This window comes from Manis javanica, chromosome 4 (assembly GCF_040802235.1).
Source record: "Manis javanica isolate MJ-LG chromosome 4, MJ_LKY, whole genome shotgun sequence".
Taxonomy (NCBI): domain Eukaryota; kingdom Metazoa; phylum Chordata; class Mammalia; order Pholidota; family Manidae; genus Manis; species Manis javanica.
Genome location: NC_133159.1, coordinates 34,421,449 through 34,434,398, shown reverse-complemented (window position 1 = coordinate 34,434,398; position 12,950 = coordinate 34,421,449). Strand labels below are relative to the sequence as shown.

Below are 12,950 nucleotides of genomic sequence, written 5' to 3'. Positions count from 1 at the left end.
GACTAAGTTTTCCTTTTGAACAAGAAATAGTTTATTTACTTTGAATGCTGGTAAAAGAAAGTAACTCTGAGTAGTGGTAGGAGGAGGACTGTGTGGCTATTCTGGAGGGCAGAACTTTCCAACACAGATGTGCCCTGAATGGGTGTGCCCACTGGGCGCGGCCTGGGCAGCCTGGAGCCCCCAGACCAGTTGCCTTCAACTTTGAGTGACCTTGTCTATTTACCCCAATGGACCCAAAATATATTTTTCTGTGTGCCACGAAGGAAAAAAGATTGGAAAGCACTGCTGAATACCAGGAGCCTCTCCTTGGTGGTCCCACAGCTCCTGAACTTCCCTCATGCCTTTGTCGTTGGTTCCATCCACTAAGAGCCTGGAGAGGGTCTAGCCCAGGGCCTGGCTCTGATGCTTACTGAATGAACCATCTCTGGGTGAGAGTTGGGCATGAGAGGGATGTGCTGGACAGCACTCCCTGCAGGACACCGTGTGAAGGGCGACCTAGGGGAAGATTAGAGGCTGAGAGGAGGCGGCCGAGTGACTGGTCAAGAAAACACTAAATCCCAGGCCTGGCTACACTGTACCATGAGGGGTAACACCTCATCACAAGGTATTAAATGCCGCGAGATCTGAGAACTGATTTGGAAAAAAAAGTGAAAATAACTAAAAGTGATAGAGGACAGCCTATAAGCTATGCTGAGTGGTTCTAACTGTAAGAAGGGAGCCTGTATTCACATAAATTTATCTACAGATTTTTCTAGGTTGGTGTTAGTATGCCTGTTTCACAGATGAGGAAACTGAGGCTCAAGTGCTTGTCTCTTGCTCATCCCTTCTAGCTGGACAACTGCGACAACCTAACTGGTCTCCTTCCAAGCTCTCCCCTTTTTACCTCCCAGTCTATTTACTACAATATCCATTCAAAAAATATGTATTGAACACTGTACTGTACCAGGCATCTTGGTAGGTACTGGGGATATAGCAGGGAGCAAAACAGACAAAAACCATTGCCTCCATAGAGAACAGATGACCCACAAAATAAATGGGTAAAATTTACAGTTCCAAAGAAGGAGACATGTGCTGTGGAGAATATAGCAAAGTGGGTCAGGAGTGCTGGGCTGGGGACAGGGCTGCAGTTTTAAGCAGGGTAGCCAGAGAAGGCCCCTTTGTGAAGAGGACCCCTGAGCAGAGCCCTGAAGGAAGTAAGGAGGGGGGTCATGTTGAGAAGCCCAGCTGTATTATTTGTGGGGCCCAGGGCAAAACAAAAGTATGCGGCCCTGTGTTCAAATGTATTAAGAATTTCAAGATGCTAATGGCAGAGCATTAAACCAAGCACAGGTCCTTTTAAGCATAGGGCCCTGTGTGACTGCTCAGGTCCCACGCCCACGTATGGGTATGGATATTTGGGAAAAAAGCACTCTAGACAGAGGGAATAGCACATGCAAAGGCCCTGAGGTTGGGGCATGTCTGTCATGTCCAAGGAACAATGAGAAGCCCAGTGCAGCTGGAGCAGTGAGCCAGGGGGAGAGTAGCACTGGCAGGTAGGAAGCACCGGATCACACAAGCCCATGTAGCTACTGTAAGGACTTTGGCTTTTCCATGGCAAGAGATGGAAATTGCTGCACGGTTTTGAGCAAGGAGAGACCCCAAGAGTGCTCTTATAAAAAACCTTCAGAAGCTTCCCAGTGCCCTCAGAATATAATGCAAACTTCTCAGCTTTGACTTTGCAGTTTCGCATATCACTCATCCTCCTCTACTGCCTCCACCTTCTCTTCCAGCCTTCCTAACTCCTGACATGCCTAGGCTGGGTTGTACTGTTTCTTGACCCCATCCAGCTGCATACTGTTCCCTCAGCCTGGTGCTCATGTTCACGCCTTTTCACCCACCTCTTCCCCATTCCTCAAAACTTAGCTCAAGCCTCCCCTCTCCTGGGAAACCTTCCAGTGTACCTCTCCCCATCAGCTGAGATGCCCCTCCAGTCAGTGTCCACGATGTCTGATCCATGTCTCTATGCCCAGCACCAAACATAGGGCCTGGCATGGCATAGGGTGCCAGATAGAGGCATGCACCCATACGGGAGGAATTTATGTTCCAGCTTAGGCCTGTGAGCTCTAGAGCCTCGTGTCTTTACTCAGCACTCCGCAGCCTCCCGTGGTTCATCAGAGATAGAGGAGGTTGGTTTGGATGGAGAGCTCACAGAAGACTTCCTGAAGGAGGTGATGTCTGATAGGATGTGTCTAGTCTGGAGGAGAGGGCATTCTTAAAGGGAGAGATGTGCAAGCTAGGGCCTGGGGTGGGCCTGAGGGACAGGGAGACCTCCATGCCCCAGGGGCTGAGGAGGCTGGCCCAGGCCCAGGTATGGCCTCCAGGTGCTCTTGAAGGTCCTGGGAGCTCCAGGCTTCAAGCACTGAACTCCCTGAAATAGCAGGTGGAGGGGGCTGGGCCCACACTGGCTCCCTTATCATTCAAGCTGGTGGCTGGGACCTCAGGAGAAAGGACAGAGCTGACAGGCGGGGCTCTGGGCCTTAGGTATTTGTTGCTGGATGGCAGGGGCCAACCCTCCATGATAGAGTATCCCCCTCCCCAGGCTCTATGTGCTGAAGCTGTCAGATGACATCGGGGACTTCGGAGAGGTGCGATTGCCCCTCCTTGGCTGCCTCGGTGTCTCCTGGGTGGTCGTCTTCCTCTGCCTTATCCGCGGGGTTAAGTCTTCAGGGAAAGTAAGTACCCCTTCCCAGCAGGGTCTGCACCCACCCAGAAAGATCCTGCCTTCCCACCTCCCTACCAGGGCTTTGTGGGGGTAGGGGGTGCTGAAGGATGGGGAGAGGGACCAGAGGACCAGTGGTGGTTGGGGGCCAGGAGGTGGCCCAGGGCAGGAAATATCCAGAGAAGTCCAGTGGCCTGTCTTGCGCCCAGGTGGTGTACTTCACGGCCACATTTCCCTACGTGGTGCTGACCATCCTGTTCGTCCGCGGTGTGACCCTAGAGGGAGCCTTCACAGGCATCACGTACTACCTGACCCCACAGTGGGACAAGATCCTGGAGGCCAAGGTGGGATGTGGAGGGTGACCCGGAGGGACAGGGAGGCACAGAGAGCACCTGCCTCTGACCACAGCACCTTGTCGGTCCTGCAGGTATGGGGTGACGCGGCCTCCCAGATCTTCTACTCACTGGGCTGTGCGTGGGGAGGCCTCATCACCATGGCTTCTTACAACAAGTTCCACAACAACTGTTACCGGTGAGACCCTCCCTGCAGCCCCGGGGCCGCCCCCTGTTCCCTGCCCTCCGCGCATCCTGACCCCAGCACCAGTGCAGCCCCCTGGCCCACCAGGGCCCTCCCTTCCGCTCAGGGCCTTGAGGCCCCAGGAACGCTGGGTGTGGATCCGGTACCTGGAGAAAGAAGAGAGAAGAGGGATAGAGAAAGCAGTGCCTTGGGGGTCTGACACAAGAGCCTCAAACACTCTTAAAAAGGCCCAGAGCAGACCAGAAAACAGATTGGAGGCAACTTCATTTCTAGAAATCTCCCTGTCTCCAAGTCTTCTCTTTGGCCCAAGTCAGGCAGTGGGAAGCATGCTGTGAGTCCTGAACTCTACCTGTTCTCCTCCCCGCCAGGGACAGCATCATCATCAGCACCACTAACTGTGCCACCAGCGTCTACGCTGGCTTCGTCATCTTCTCCATCCTGGGCTTCATGGCTGGCCACCTGGGTGTGGACGTGTCCCGTGTGGCAGACCACGGCCCTGGCCTGGCCTTTGTGGCTTACCCTGAGGCCCTCACGCTGCTGCCCATCTCCCCGCTCTGGTCCCTGCTCTTCTTCTTCATGCTTATCTTGCTGGGGCTGGGCACGCAGGTACGAGGCACGGGACGGGCCCATGGCTTGGGAAGGGTGGAGACAGGGGCAGAGGTCAGGCTTCTGCTCTGATGGCGGTATCCTGCAGTTCTGTCTCCTAGAGACGCTGGTCACGGCCATTGTGGATGAGGTGGGGAATGAGTGGATCTTGCAGAAAAAGACCTATGTGACTTTGGGTGTGGCTGTGGCTGGCTTCCTGCTGGGCATCCCGCTCACCAGCCAGGTAAGAGCTGAAAGGCTGGGCAGGAGTTGCCAGGGTATGGAGGGGGTGGGTAATGGGTAGGGGAGCCTCGCCCCGGCATCCACGACTCAGCTGCCGCCTGGCCCATAGGCAGGCATCTACTGGTTGCTTCTGATGGACAACTATGCAGCCAGCTTCTCCTTGGTTGTCATCTCCTGCATCATGTGCATGTCCATCATGTACATCTATGGTAAGTGCCCAAGCTTCTGTGGCCTCCCGTGTCCCAGCCCGAGCCTGCCTGCGCTGTCCTGCCAGGCCCACTGATCCCTCTCTCTCCAGGGCACCGGAACTACTTCCAGGACATCCAGATGATGCTGGGCTTCCCACCACCCCTCTTCTTCCAGATCTGCTGGCGCTTTGTCTCTCCAGCTATCATTTTTGTAAGTTCCTCAGCTGGCCCCTCCCTCGCCTGCTGCCCCGCCTTTAAGAACCAGCAGAGGGAGAGCAGGAGCCCATGGATCTGGCCAGAGCTCCCCGGGGTCTCCACACCCACACCTCCGGCCCCCGGAGTCTGAAGGAAGTTGCACAGTCAGACAAGTATGTGGGGCCTCAGACCCAGCCAGGCCCTGGCCTTGTTAGGGAGCCAAGAGCCCTGTGTTTGGCTGAAGACAGTACCCAGCCTCAGAAGGGGAAAGCAAGCTGGCGGCAGCTGAGAGTCAGCTCCCACTCCCTGGTGTTCCTGCCTACAGTCCCCAGGGAGCTTCAGGAACCATTACTGATACTGGTGTCAGCCTTGCTGAGCAATTGTCTCCAATCCCTCATAATAGAGGTGCTCAGGGTACATGGTGTGAATGTATGAATGTTCTAGAAAAGATTTGTACATGTCAGATGTCAGCTCAGGATCAAGGGCAATTTCCTAAGCGTTCCAGGCATGGGAGTAGGCTGGCTTGGAAGGAAGAGTTCTTGGTTTCCACCAACATTCAACACCTGGGAAGCTTCCATCAGGGAGCTGAACTGGAGTAGAGAACAGCATGGCCAGGAACTAGGCACTTTCTGCATGATGTTAATATGTTAACTCATGTGATACACTCTCCATCATTATCCCCATTTTACAGATCAGGAAACTGAGGCACAGAGATGTTAAGTAATTGACCCAAGTCTACACAGCTTCTAAGAGGCAGAGCCACCATTCAAACCAGGTAGTCCAGTCTGTGGAGCCTGTGGGGGGGCCAGTGCTACACTAGAAACACCCACAGAAAGGAAGAATGGTCCCTGGATTAAAAACCATCTGATTTTGCTCCTTTATGCTCAAGGTGGGAAAGGGGTGCAAAAAACATTTGATAATGTAACGGTCACTCCACAGAGAAGAGATAGGGACATCTCTGAGTGACAGAGGGGTCAGCTGGTGGCAAGGACAGGGTCCAGAACCATGCCCAGCTCCCCTGTGCTACAAGGCTCAGCACCGGATTTCCACTTGGCTCATGTTTCTAAAAACAAAAAACAAAAAAAAGGCCCCTGAAGGCTGAGGCCTCCACCACATGGGGTGTGGGATCTTCCCAAGCCTGGCACAGGCACCAGCTCTGGATACTGGCCCAGCTTTGCAAGAGGAGGAGCGGAAGTCTCCTGTGAGTGGTGGAGGCCAGGGATGGCAGTCGGTGCCAAGTGCTGTGCCCTCTGGAGGTTGTGGCTGAGGCCCAGACCCAGGGCCTGCCTGTGGGGAGCTCATCCCGCACAGCTCTGAGGTGGCTGCCCCCCGGGGGCCTGGGACACCCGCCAAGAAAGGGCAGGAGGCAGGAAGGAGACAGGTTCAAGCGGCCTCCCCAGGGGCAGCCTCAGCCTGAGTCCTGTCTCCATGAGACTGAGGCACGGTGGCCATGCCCTCTCTGTGCTCAGGAAGTCAGCCTGGAGTTGCCTTGAGGTGAGGACTCCAGGCTCTATGGACATGCGTGTCTGGGGCTGTCATGTTTTCTCGGGGGCTTTACTTCCTTATATTTTGTTTCTGACAAATTCCTTCCATCTGTCAGCTCAAATAAGGGATTTGCCCACACCTAGATCAGAATCTAGTTCCATTCAGGAAACTTATTATACGCTCCTACGCTGTGCAGTGTCCCAGGAGGGGCCCCCCAGTGGATGTGAAGCTTGTCCTCCAGAATCAGGTCACTGGGAAGGCTGGGGAAGCCTGAAGCTCCAGGATGCAGCTGCGGGCTCAGGAGGCAGATGCTGAGCCCTGCTGCAGAGAGGCACACACACACCTGGGCCCTCTGGGTGGCCCACGAGCCACCTGTCCATCTTTCTGCTTCCTTTCCTTTTGTGGTCCCCGTGGCCCCAGTCTTGATTTACCATCTCACTCAGCTCTTTCCAAACCAGCTCCTGGCTCCCAGCCTGACACCATTTCTAGCCTTTGGCACTTCCCCTGGCTGTCACAGTCTCCACAGACATTGACAGGCAGGGCTTTGCCCTCTCCTCCCCACCATCACTCCAGCCTCTCTGCACAAGTCAGTTCAAATCAGCAAATGAGATTGTGCCGGCACTATACTGGGCCCTGGAGACCCAAGCTCATGCAATCCCAGGATCTCCCAGATCTACGGACAACATTAAACAAGTGCTTAGCAGATGGGAAATGCCACTGAGAGCCCTTTCAGGGTGGGAAATCTGGAGAGGCTTCTTGAAAGAGGTGGCGTTTGCATAGGGTTTGACAGCAGAAGATGCAGAAAAGGATTCTCTAGAATAAAGAGGGTGGAAAACGATGGCTGCAGCTGCAACATTAAGCAGAACTGACTGATTCCAAAGGCAATTAATTGTTCCCCAGTTGGTTCAGGATTACGGCAAAGACAGACCTCTGCCCTTCCATGGTGCCTGCCTGCCAACCGCGCCTTGGACCCCTGGTTCCATCTGCTTCCTCCACTACACTGCTACTTCCACGTTGACATTGCCTCTGCCCTCCCCAAATGCCTCTTTCTAGTTGAGGAACCTAGAGAGGAAGGGTAGGGGTAATGATAGGTGACCTGAGGCCCGGGGGTGCCTCCCACCCACTCCCCTCCCTCCTTCGCAGTTCATTCTCATCTTCACGGTGATCCAGTACCGGCCAATCACCTACAACCACTACCAGTACCCAGGCTGGGCCGTGGCCGTCGGCTTCCTCATGGCTCTCTCCTCCGTCATCTGCATCCCTCTCTATGCCTTATTCCAGCTCTGCCACACAGATGGGGACACCCTCATCCAGGTGAGGGGTGGGGGCTGAGGGCAGCAGGTGAAACAGGAGGGGGTGGATGAATGGGGCTTAAGGCTCCCTTCTGACACGTCTTGCCCCTGACACCCACTCCTCCTGCAGCGTTTGAAAAATGCCACAAAGCCAAGCAGAGACTGGGGCCCTGCCCTCCTGGAGCACCGGATTGGGCGCTATGCCCCCACCATACCAGCCTCTCCTGAAGATGGGCTTGAGGTCCAGCCACTGCACCCTGACAAGGCCCAGATCCCAATGGTGGGCAGTAATGGCTCCAGCCGTCTGCAGGACTCCCGGATATAAGCACAGCTGCCAGGGGAGTGCCCCACTCCTGCCCCAGGCTCCCACTACAGAGACTGGGGAGTCAGTGGACTGGTGTCACTGCCTGCCCCTGCCACACCCTGGCCAGGGCAGCTGCTGTCACCTTGGCCACCACTGCTAGTGTGGTCATTCATGCTTGTGTCCCCAGTGTTTACAGGTCCTTTGGATGCCAAGATGGCAGCTGGTGGGGGGCTATGGAAGGGTTGCCAGGGGGCCCAAAGCACTTTGGAGGGGTCTCAGGCCAGGTCCCCAGAGGCCTGCCAGGCTTCACATGGTCTTTGATGCCTCCACACTCTGCCCTGAGCTAAGGTTCTGGGTGGGCCCTCTACCAATCCCCCTCCTTAGGCCTCCAGCCTTCTGACCAGTGTTCCTGCCCTCCAGGCAGACCCCAGCCTCTGTCCAGGCAGATGTGCATCTTCCGACCTGGGGGCAGGGTGGGGGGCTGGGGGCTGTGCAGTGTTATTTGTCAGGCTGTGCCGCCCAGCCCTGTTTATCTGTGTAATTATTTTGCAACAATTGTGTTATCTGTGGTTGCACTCCTGTGCCCCTAGCCTTGGGCCCAATCTGTCTTCCAGGCCTGCCTCACCTCACTAGGCTGCTCTGGGGTCTGTGTGCCTCATTCCAGCCCTGGCTGTCAGGCCCAGCCAGCAGAAGCCGGGGACCCAGCAGCCTGCCCAAAGCACTAGTTTCTGGGGACAGGGGTGGAGTGCTGCTCAGCAGGAGGTTTGGGCCCAGACCTCCAGGGAAGGGGCCCCTACACAACAGCCCCTTACCCTCCCTCCACCAGGCTAAAGGCCCAGCCCTCCCAAACTGGGCTGCCCTTGTTCATGTGCCAAATGGCCCCAGCTGTATGCCCCATTCCCTCTCTGAAACCAGAGCCCCTTCCCTCAAGTCCTGCAGTGTCTGTTTGTCTGTCCTCTGTGCCCCTCTGTACAGTGACAGCCCTGGAAGAGCCACCTCTAATCCTCTGTAGCAATAACGGTGCACTACCTGCGCCTGCCCATCCGTGTACCACTAGGATTTTAAAGTCCATAGGATTTTAAATTTAATGAAATTTCTATTCCTGTCTATTCTCTTTGTTAAATTTTTATTCCTGCTGTGCTTTGTCTGGGTCCCCCGGGGGAACAAGAGTCTGGCTGGGATGAGACCTCTGCCTGCCAGGCCTTTGTGGAGGCCGCCTGGGAGGAGAAAAGCCAAAGGCTGGGTTGGTTGGGACAACATACCAGGGGCCTAGCAGAGGGTGAGGTGAAGGCCAGACAGATAGCCTTGCAGTCCTGGTGAGGGCCCATCCAAGACTAAGTCTAAAGCAGGCTGGGTCACAGTGGCAGCAGCAGATGGGGTGAATTCCAGCAGAAGCTGAAGACTACTTGGTGGCCAGCCCTTCATATTGGGGCCTGGGGTCCTGCACTGGACAGTGGAGTGGAAGTTGGTCCTTTTCTGGGGCTGCACTGAAGCCTCCGTCCCCAGCGGCAGGTGGTGGCCAGGCCTCGAGGTCGGGGGCAGTGCTCCAGAGGAGGAGCAGGCAGGCAGCACTGGAGAGGCCCACCCCAAACTCCAGCAGCCCCATGGAGGCAAGGCAAGGGTCTAAGGCCCTGGATGGAGGCTCCTAAGGGCCTCTGCCTGAACAGGAAAGAGTAGCTGTGAGGGGTCCGTGGCCTGACCCTTAGCACCCTGTCCAGCTGTCCATCCGCTCTCCACAGGTTTACCTGGGGCTTGGGGAGACATAGGGAGGTTTCAGAGGGACTTGGAGCTCCTGTTGCATGGCTGCCTTCTGTTCCTTCAGCTCTGGAAAAGAGGTGTAGCTGAGGCACAGTGCCCGGCTCTTCGAGGGTGTGTACAGCGTTGGGCAGGGAGCAGGAGGAGACTGGCTAGGTGCCCCGGGGTCTACTCAGGGTCCTCACCTGCCAGGGTGGGCTCTAGGGTTGCCTCAGAGGGTGGGGGTGCCCGTGTGTACTCCTCTTCCAGGCAGCGCTGCAGGGAGAGCTGGCTCAGGGTCCTGGCATCAGCAAGGATGGGATGGGGCAGGGGTGCAGAGGCCAAGAGCCCCACAGCAGGGCCCACAAATAAGCCCATGAAACCACCTCATTCTAACCACCTGGGAGCAGCGCCCATGGGGAATACCAGCCCATTTGAAAAGCCAAGCTTGGTGAGGTGGTGTTGGCTGGCCTGGACCCAGACGTAGGGAAGGGAAGGAGGCAAAAGACAGGGACAAATCCAGCAGGTTAATCTAAAAGTACTGACTTTGGACTTATGGGATCAATCAGAATCGTGTGCTTCTAAATTCACACACACGAGAAGTGTGCACATGGGAGAAATGGGCACAGATTCACACAAGCTTTACACGCACATATGCACACACACACAGGTACATGGGTCTCATATACCATGTGAGAGGCAGGACCACATATCTACAGCCTCAGAGGGCTCTGGGCAGGGAGGCCTCACCTGCAGGATGGGAATCTCCCCCTCCAAGGCGCGACTCTCCTCCTGCAGGAGGCCCCTGTGACACATGGGAGTGGGGCCACAAGAAGCAGTGCCACAAAACCCAGTCTCAGCTGAGTCCACCATACAGCCCCAGTCTGTAGTCTCCCAGGTGCCCCCCTCCAGGCCTTTGTCAGCCCACCTTGCCCTCTGTTGCCCTGGCACTGGTCCAGCACAGCCTTCCAGACCCTCTTACTAGGCAGGATGTATCTTTGGTTCTCTCCCCACCTACCTCACAGCACCCACCCCAGCAGGCACCACTCTCTCGGCACTACTGCACTGGGCCAGCGAATCCTCCTGCCTCCAGTCTCCCCTGCCTCACAGCCCTTCTTCTGCTTAAATCTCTTCTGTGGTTCCCCTACCTCAGGATAAAAGTCCTTGGGCCATGGCTCCTGGACATATCCATACTTGGCTACTTCCTGGCAGCAACCAGCCCTTAACACCTCTCAGCCTTCTTCTCCTGGGTCTCCCCAGCTAGGGGTGTGCTGCCTCCTCCTCCCCCTCTTTACAGTCCAGTATAAGCCCCATCCCAGTCCTGTCCTCCCTGTCTCCACCCCAATCACACCCTCAGGGGCCTCACCGCAGGTGTCTGGCCACCTGGTCGATGCTGAACACATTCAGCTGGTCCTTGATGACATGGAGGTCTCTGGGACTGCTGCTGGCAGGTGAAGTCAACATCACTGTCCACATGGGGCCTACTCCAGGCCTTCAGGACACAAATACCACTTTCAGACAATTTTGAGTCTTCTCTCACAAAGGCAACATAATGTACTGCAAAGAGGAGTTCTGGCGCCTAGGGTTGCAGATGGGCTCTGACACCCGTCACTTGTGTGACCTTGGGCAGATCGATGATCTTGTCTGAGCTTTAGTTTCATCTACAAAATGGGGGCAATCACCCGCCTCACAGGGTTGTGTGACAATTACAAGTTGCTGCCATTCATTCTTATGAACACACTCCTGCTCCTTTAATCTCATTCAGTTGCCAGCAGCCCTTTCTAGTCCAGCCCTCACTCCTGTTCTCCAAACATGAAGAACAATTGACCCCTGGCTCCTTTCCCTCAGCCATGTTTGCATAAAGCCCTCCCTGTTTCTGCAAAGCTCTTCTCTCACTCATCTGCCTGGAAATCTCTTCCACATACTCCAAGACCCAGATCAAAACAGTCACTTTCTCCAGGAAGCCCTGCCTGTTCCCAGGCTTTGCAGGTGTCTCCTGGGCTTCTGCAGCCCTCATATGCTGATGCCTACCATAAGTGGCTGTAGCTGTGTCCTGCCCCGAGAGCTCCTCCACGGAGCAAGGCAGGACCGAGTCGTTAGTTGGGGCTCTCTGCCAAGCAGGTACAGATCCCTTCTCTCCTACAACCACTTTACCTGGGCTCATCAGCTCTCATCTGGAATACCTCTTGTTCTGGCACATCACACCTGGGCTCCTCCAAGGCAAAGCGCAGGACCTTGGGGCTATACTGCACCCAAGCCTGGGTGTTGTCCCTGCAGAAGGTGTGGGTGAAGAAAACTCAGGGGGGCTCCTTCCAGGGAACCATAGTTAAGACGACCCTGGCCCTTATCATGTGCAGGGCTAGCCCATCTGATTTCTGGGGATGAGGCCTGTGCCCCAGGTCGGAGGCCCCCACCTGCCCTCGTAGATGGCCTTCTGACGGAGACCTTGGAGCAGCTGCCGCAGTTCCTGGCGCAAGAGGTCTCTCAGGAGGGGCGGTGGCGCCAGAAGGGAGGAGGGGTCAGAGGTGGGGCGGGAGTCCGGGGTTTGCGAGGATCGAGCCTCTCGGAGCAGTGACTGTAGCATCACCACCTACAAGGAGAGCTGGGACACCCTGAGACTGGGGAGGGAAGTGATAGGAGTGAGGAGGTCTCGGGGAGCAAGGGGCAGAGAGGAGTCAAACGGGAGAGGGCTAGGCGGACAGGTAGATCCCACCAGATTTCGAGTCACCGCGCAGGGCCAGGGGCCCGGAGGAGGTGGAGAAATCTCTCGAGTCCTGGGACGGGCCCGGGGTGTGGCCCACCTCCCCACCTCTGCCCTCAGCTCCCGGCTCAGGTCCACCGTCGTCTCCCCCAGAATCCTCTTCACTTCGGGCAGCTCCGGGAGCGGAACAAGTTCCTCCACCAGCTCCCACAGTGACGGGGAGTCCCAAGACATGGCCTGCCCGGGCCGCCGCCCCCCGACGCGCGGCCCCGGCTGGGACCTGCGGGACAGTGGGTCAGGGCGCCGGACTTCAGGGAGCTCGCGGGTCGCCCGGAGCTGGGCCCCGCCAGCCCCTGCCCCGCCGCTCCCAGGCAGCTCGGGCCCCGCCTCCAGCCGGCCTCCCCCAAGCCCCACCCTTGTCCTGCCGGCAGTCCCCAAGAGAATTAATGCGCCCCGGAACCACCGGTCTCTGGCGCGGTCTCTTCTGCCGCGCTTCTGGCCGCCTGTCAGTGGCTGCGGCTCCTGGTCACTGTCCCCAGGAGCCGGCCAGTGGGGACCCGGGCCCTAGCCCCGTCTCTTCCGCGCCGCTGTCACCAGGGAAACTGCGCCGCTACCCAGGCCCCGCCCCCGCCCGTTCCAGGTCTGGAGGGTGGCGCGGGCTCGAAGGGAGTGGGACGCATAGCCGAGGTAGGTGGCTTTGGAGTCCGAAGCAGCCAGGGCCCTGACCCCAAGCACATTGGACCCATTCCCGGGCACCTTTCGTCTTCGGGGCACGGAGAAAAACTGAAGAATCCAAGCCCACGGGGTTTACTTCGCTGCCTACACTGGCCACGAGGCAGTGGCCGGGTAGACCTTTCCCCTTAGGGCCTGCGGAAGTCTCATCAGGGGGCTGCTCTTGGAGGGGTCTGGGGAATCAGGGCCTCCCGGGCCAGACTCCAGGCACCTTCCCACAACACACTCAGGGTCTGGGTTCAGAGTCCCAGATCCC

At 56.9% G+C, this 12,950-nt stretch overlaps 2 protein-coding genes across 14 annotated transcripts in view; one reads left to right on the top strand and one right to left on the bottom strand.

Annotated features, from left to right (window-relative positions):
* SLC6A9 (solute carrier family 6 member 9) overlaps window positions 1-8,624 on the top strand; it is a 30,926-nt gene extending 22,302 nt beyond the window's left edge. For 10 of the 11 annotated variants that reach the window (XM_017672065.3, XM_037002321.2, XM_017672059.3 and 7 more), the window contains 9 exons: window positions 2,579-2,711; window positions 2,908-3,042; window positions 3,126-3,229; window positions 3,604-3,841; window positions 3,930-4,064; window positions 4,173-4,272; window positions 4,362-4,462; window positions 7,075-7,245; window positions 7,354-8,624. In XM_017672065.3, coding sequence (XP_017527554.1) covers window positions 2,579-2,711; window positions 2,908-3,042; window positions 3,126-3,229; window positions 3,604-3,841; window positions 3,930-4,064; window positions 4,173-4,272; window positions 4,362-4,462; window positions 7,075-7,245; window positions 7,354-7,548 — 1,312 coding nt within the window. In that variant the 3' untranslated portion in view covers window positions 7,549-8,624. Of the gene's footprint in view, window positions 1-2,578; window positions 2,712-2,907; window positions 3,043-3,125; window positions 3,230-3,603; window positions 3,842-3,929; window positions 4,065-4,172; window positions 4,273-4,361; window positions 4,463-5,137; window positions 7,045-7,074; window positions 7,246-7,353 lie in introns of those variants that run through there. The other variant, XM_073233789.1, reaches the window with a different exon arrangement.
* Window positions 8,625-8,646: 22 nt separating this feature from the next.
* Window positions 8,647-12,551, bottom strand: CCDC24 (coiled-coil domain containing 24). Of its 3 annotated transcripts, none has more exons than XM_073233790.1 (9): window positions 12,377-12,551; window positions 12,071-12,242; window positions 11,676-11,851; window positions 11,416-11,532; window positions 10,628-10,702; window positions 10,012-10,066; window positions 9,468-9,537; window positions 9,273-9,351; window positions 8,647-9,186 (listed from the first exon to the last, which is right to left on the bottom strand). In XM_073233790.1, exons 2-9 carry the CDS (start codon window positions 12,194-12,196, stop codon window positions 8,949-8,951), a joined length of 936 nt encoding a protein of 311 aa, XP_073089891.1. In that variant the 5' UTR covers window positions 12,197-12,242; window positions 12,377-12,551; the 3' UTR covers window positions 8,647-8,948. The 3 variants fall into 3 exon arrangements, with proteins under 3 accessions (XP_073089891.1, XP_036858218.2, XP_073089892.1); XM_037002323.2 differs by having other exon boundaries at window positions 8,649-9,186; window positions 10,628-10,753; XM_073233791.1 differs by having other exon boundaries at window positions 9,048-9,182; window positions 10,628-10,753.
* Window positions 12,552-12,950: the final 399 nt, after the last annotated feature.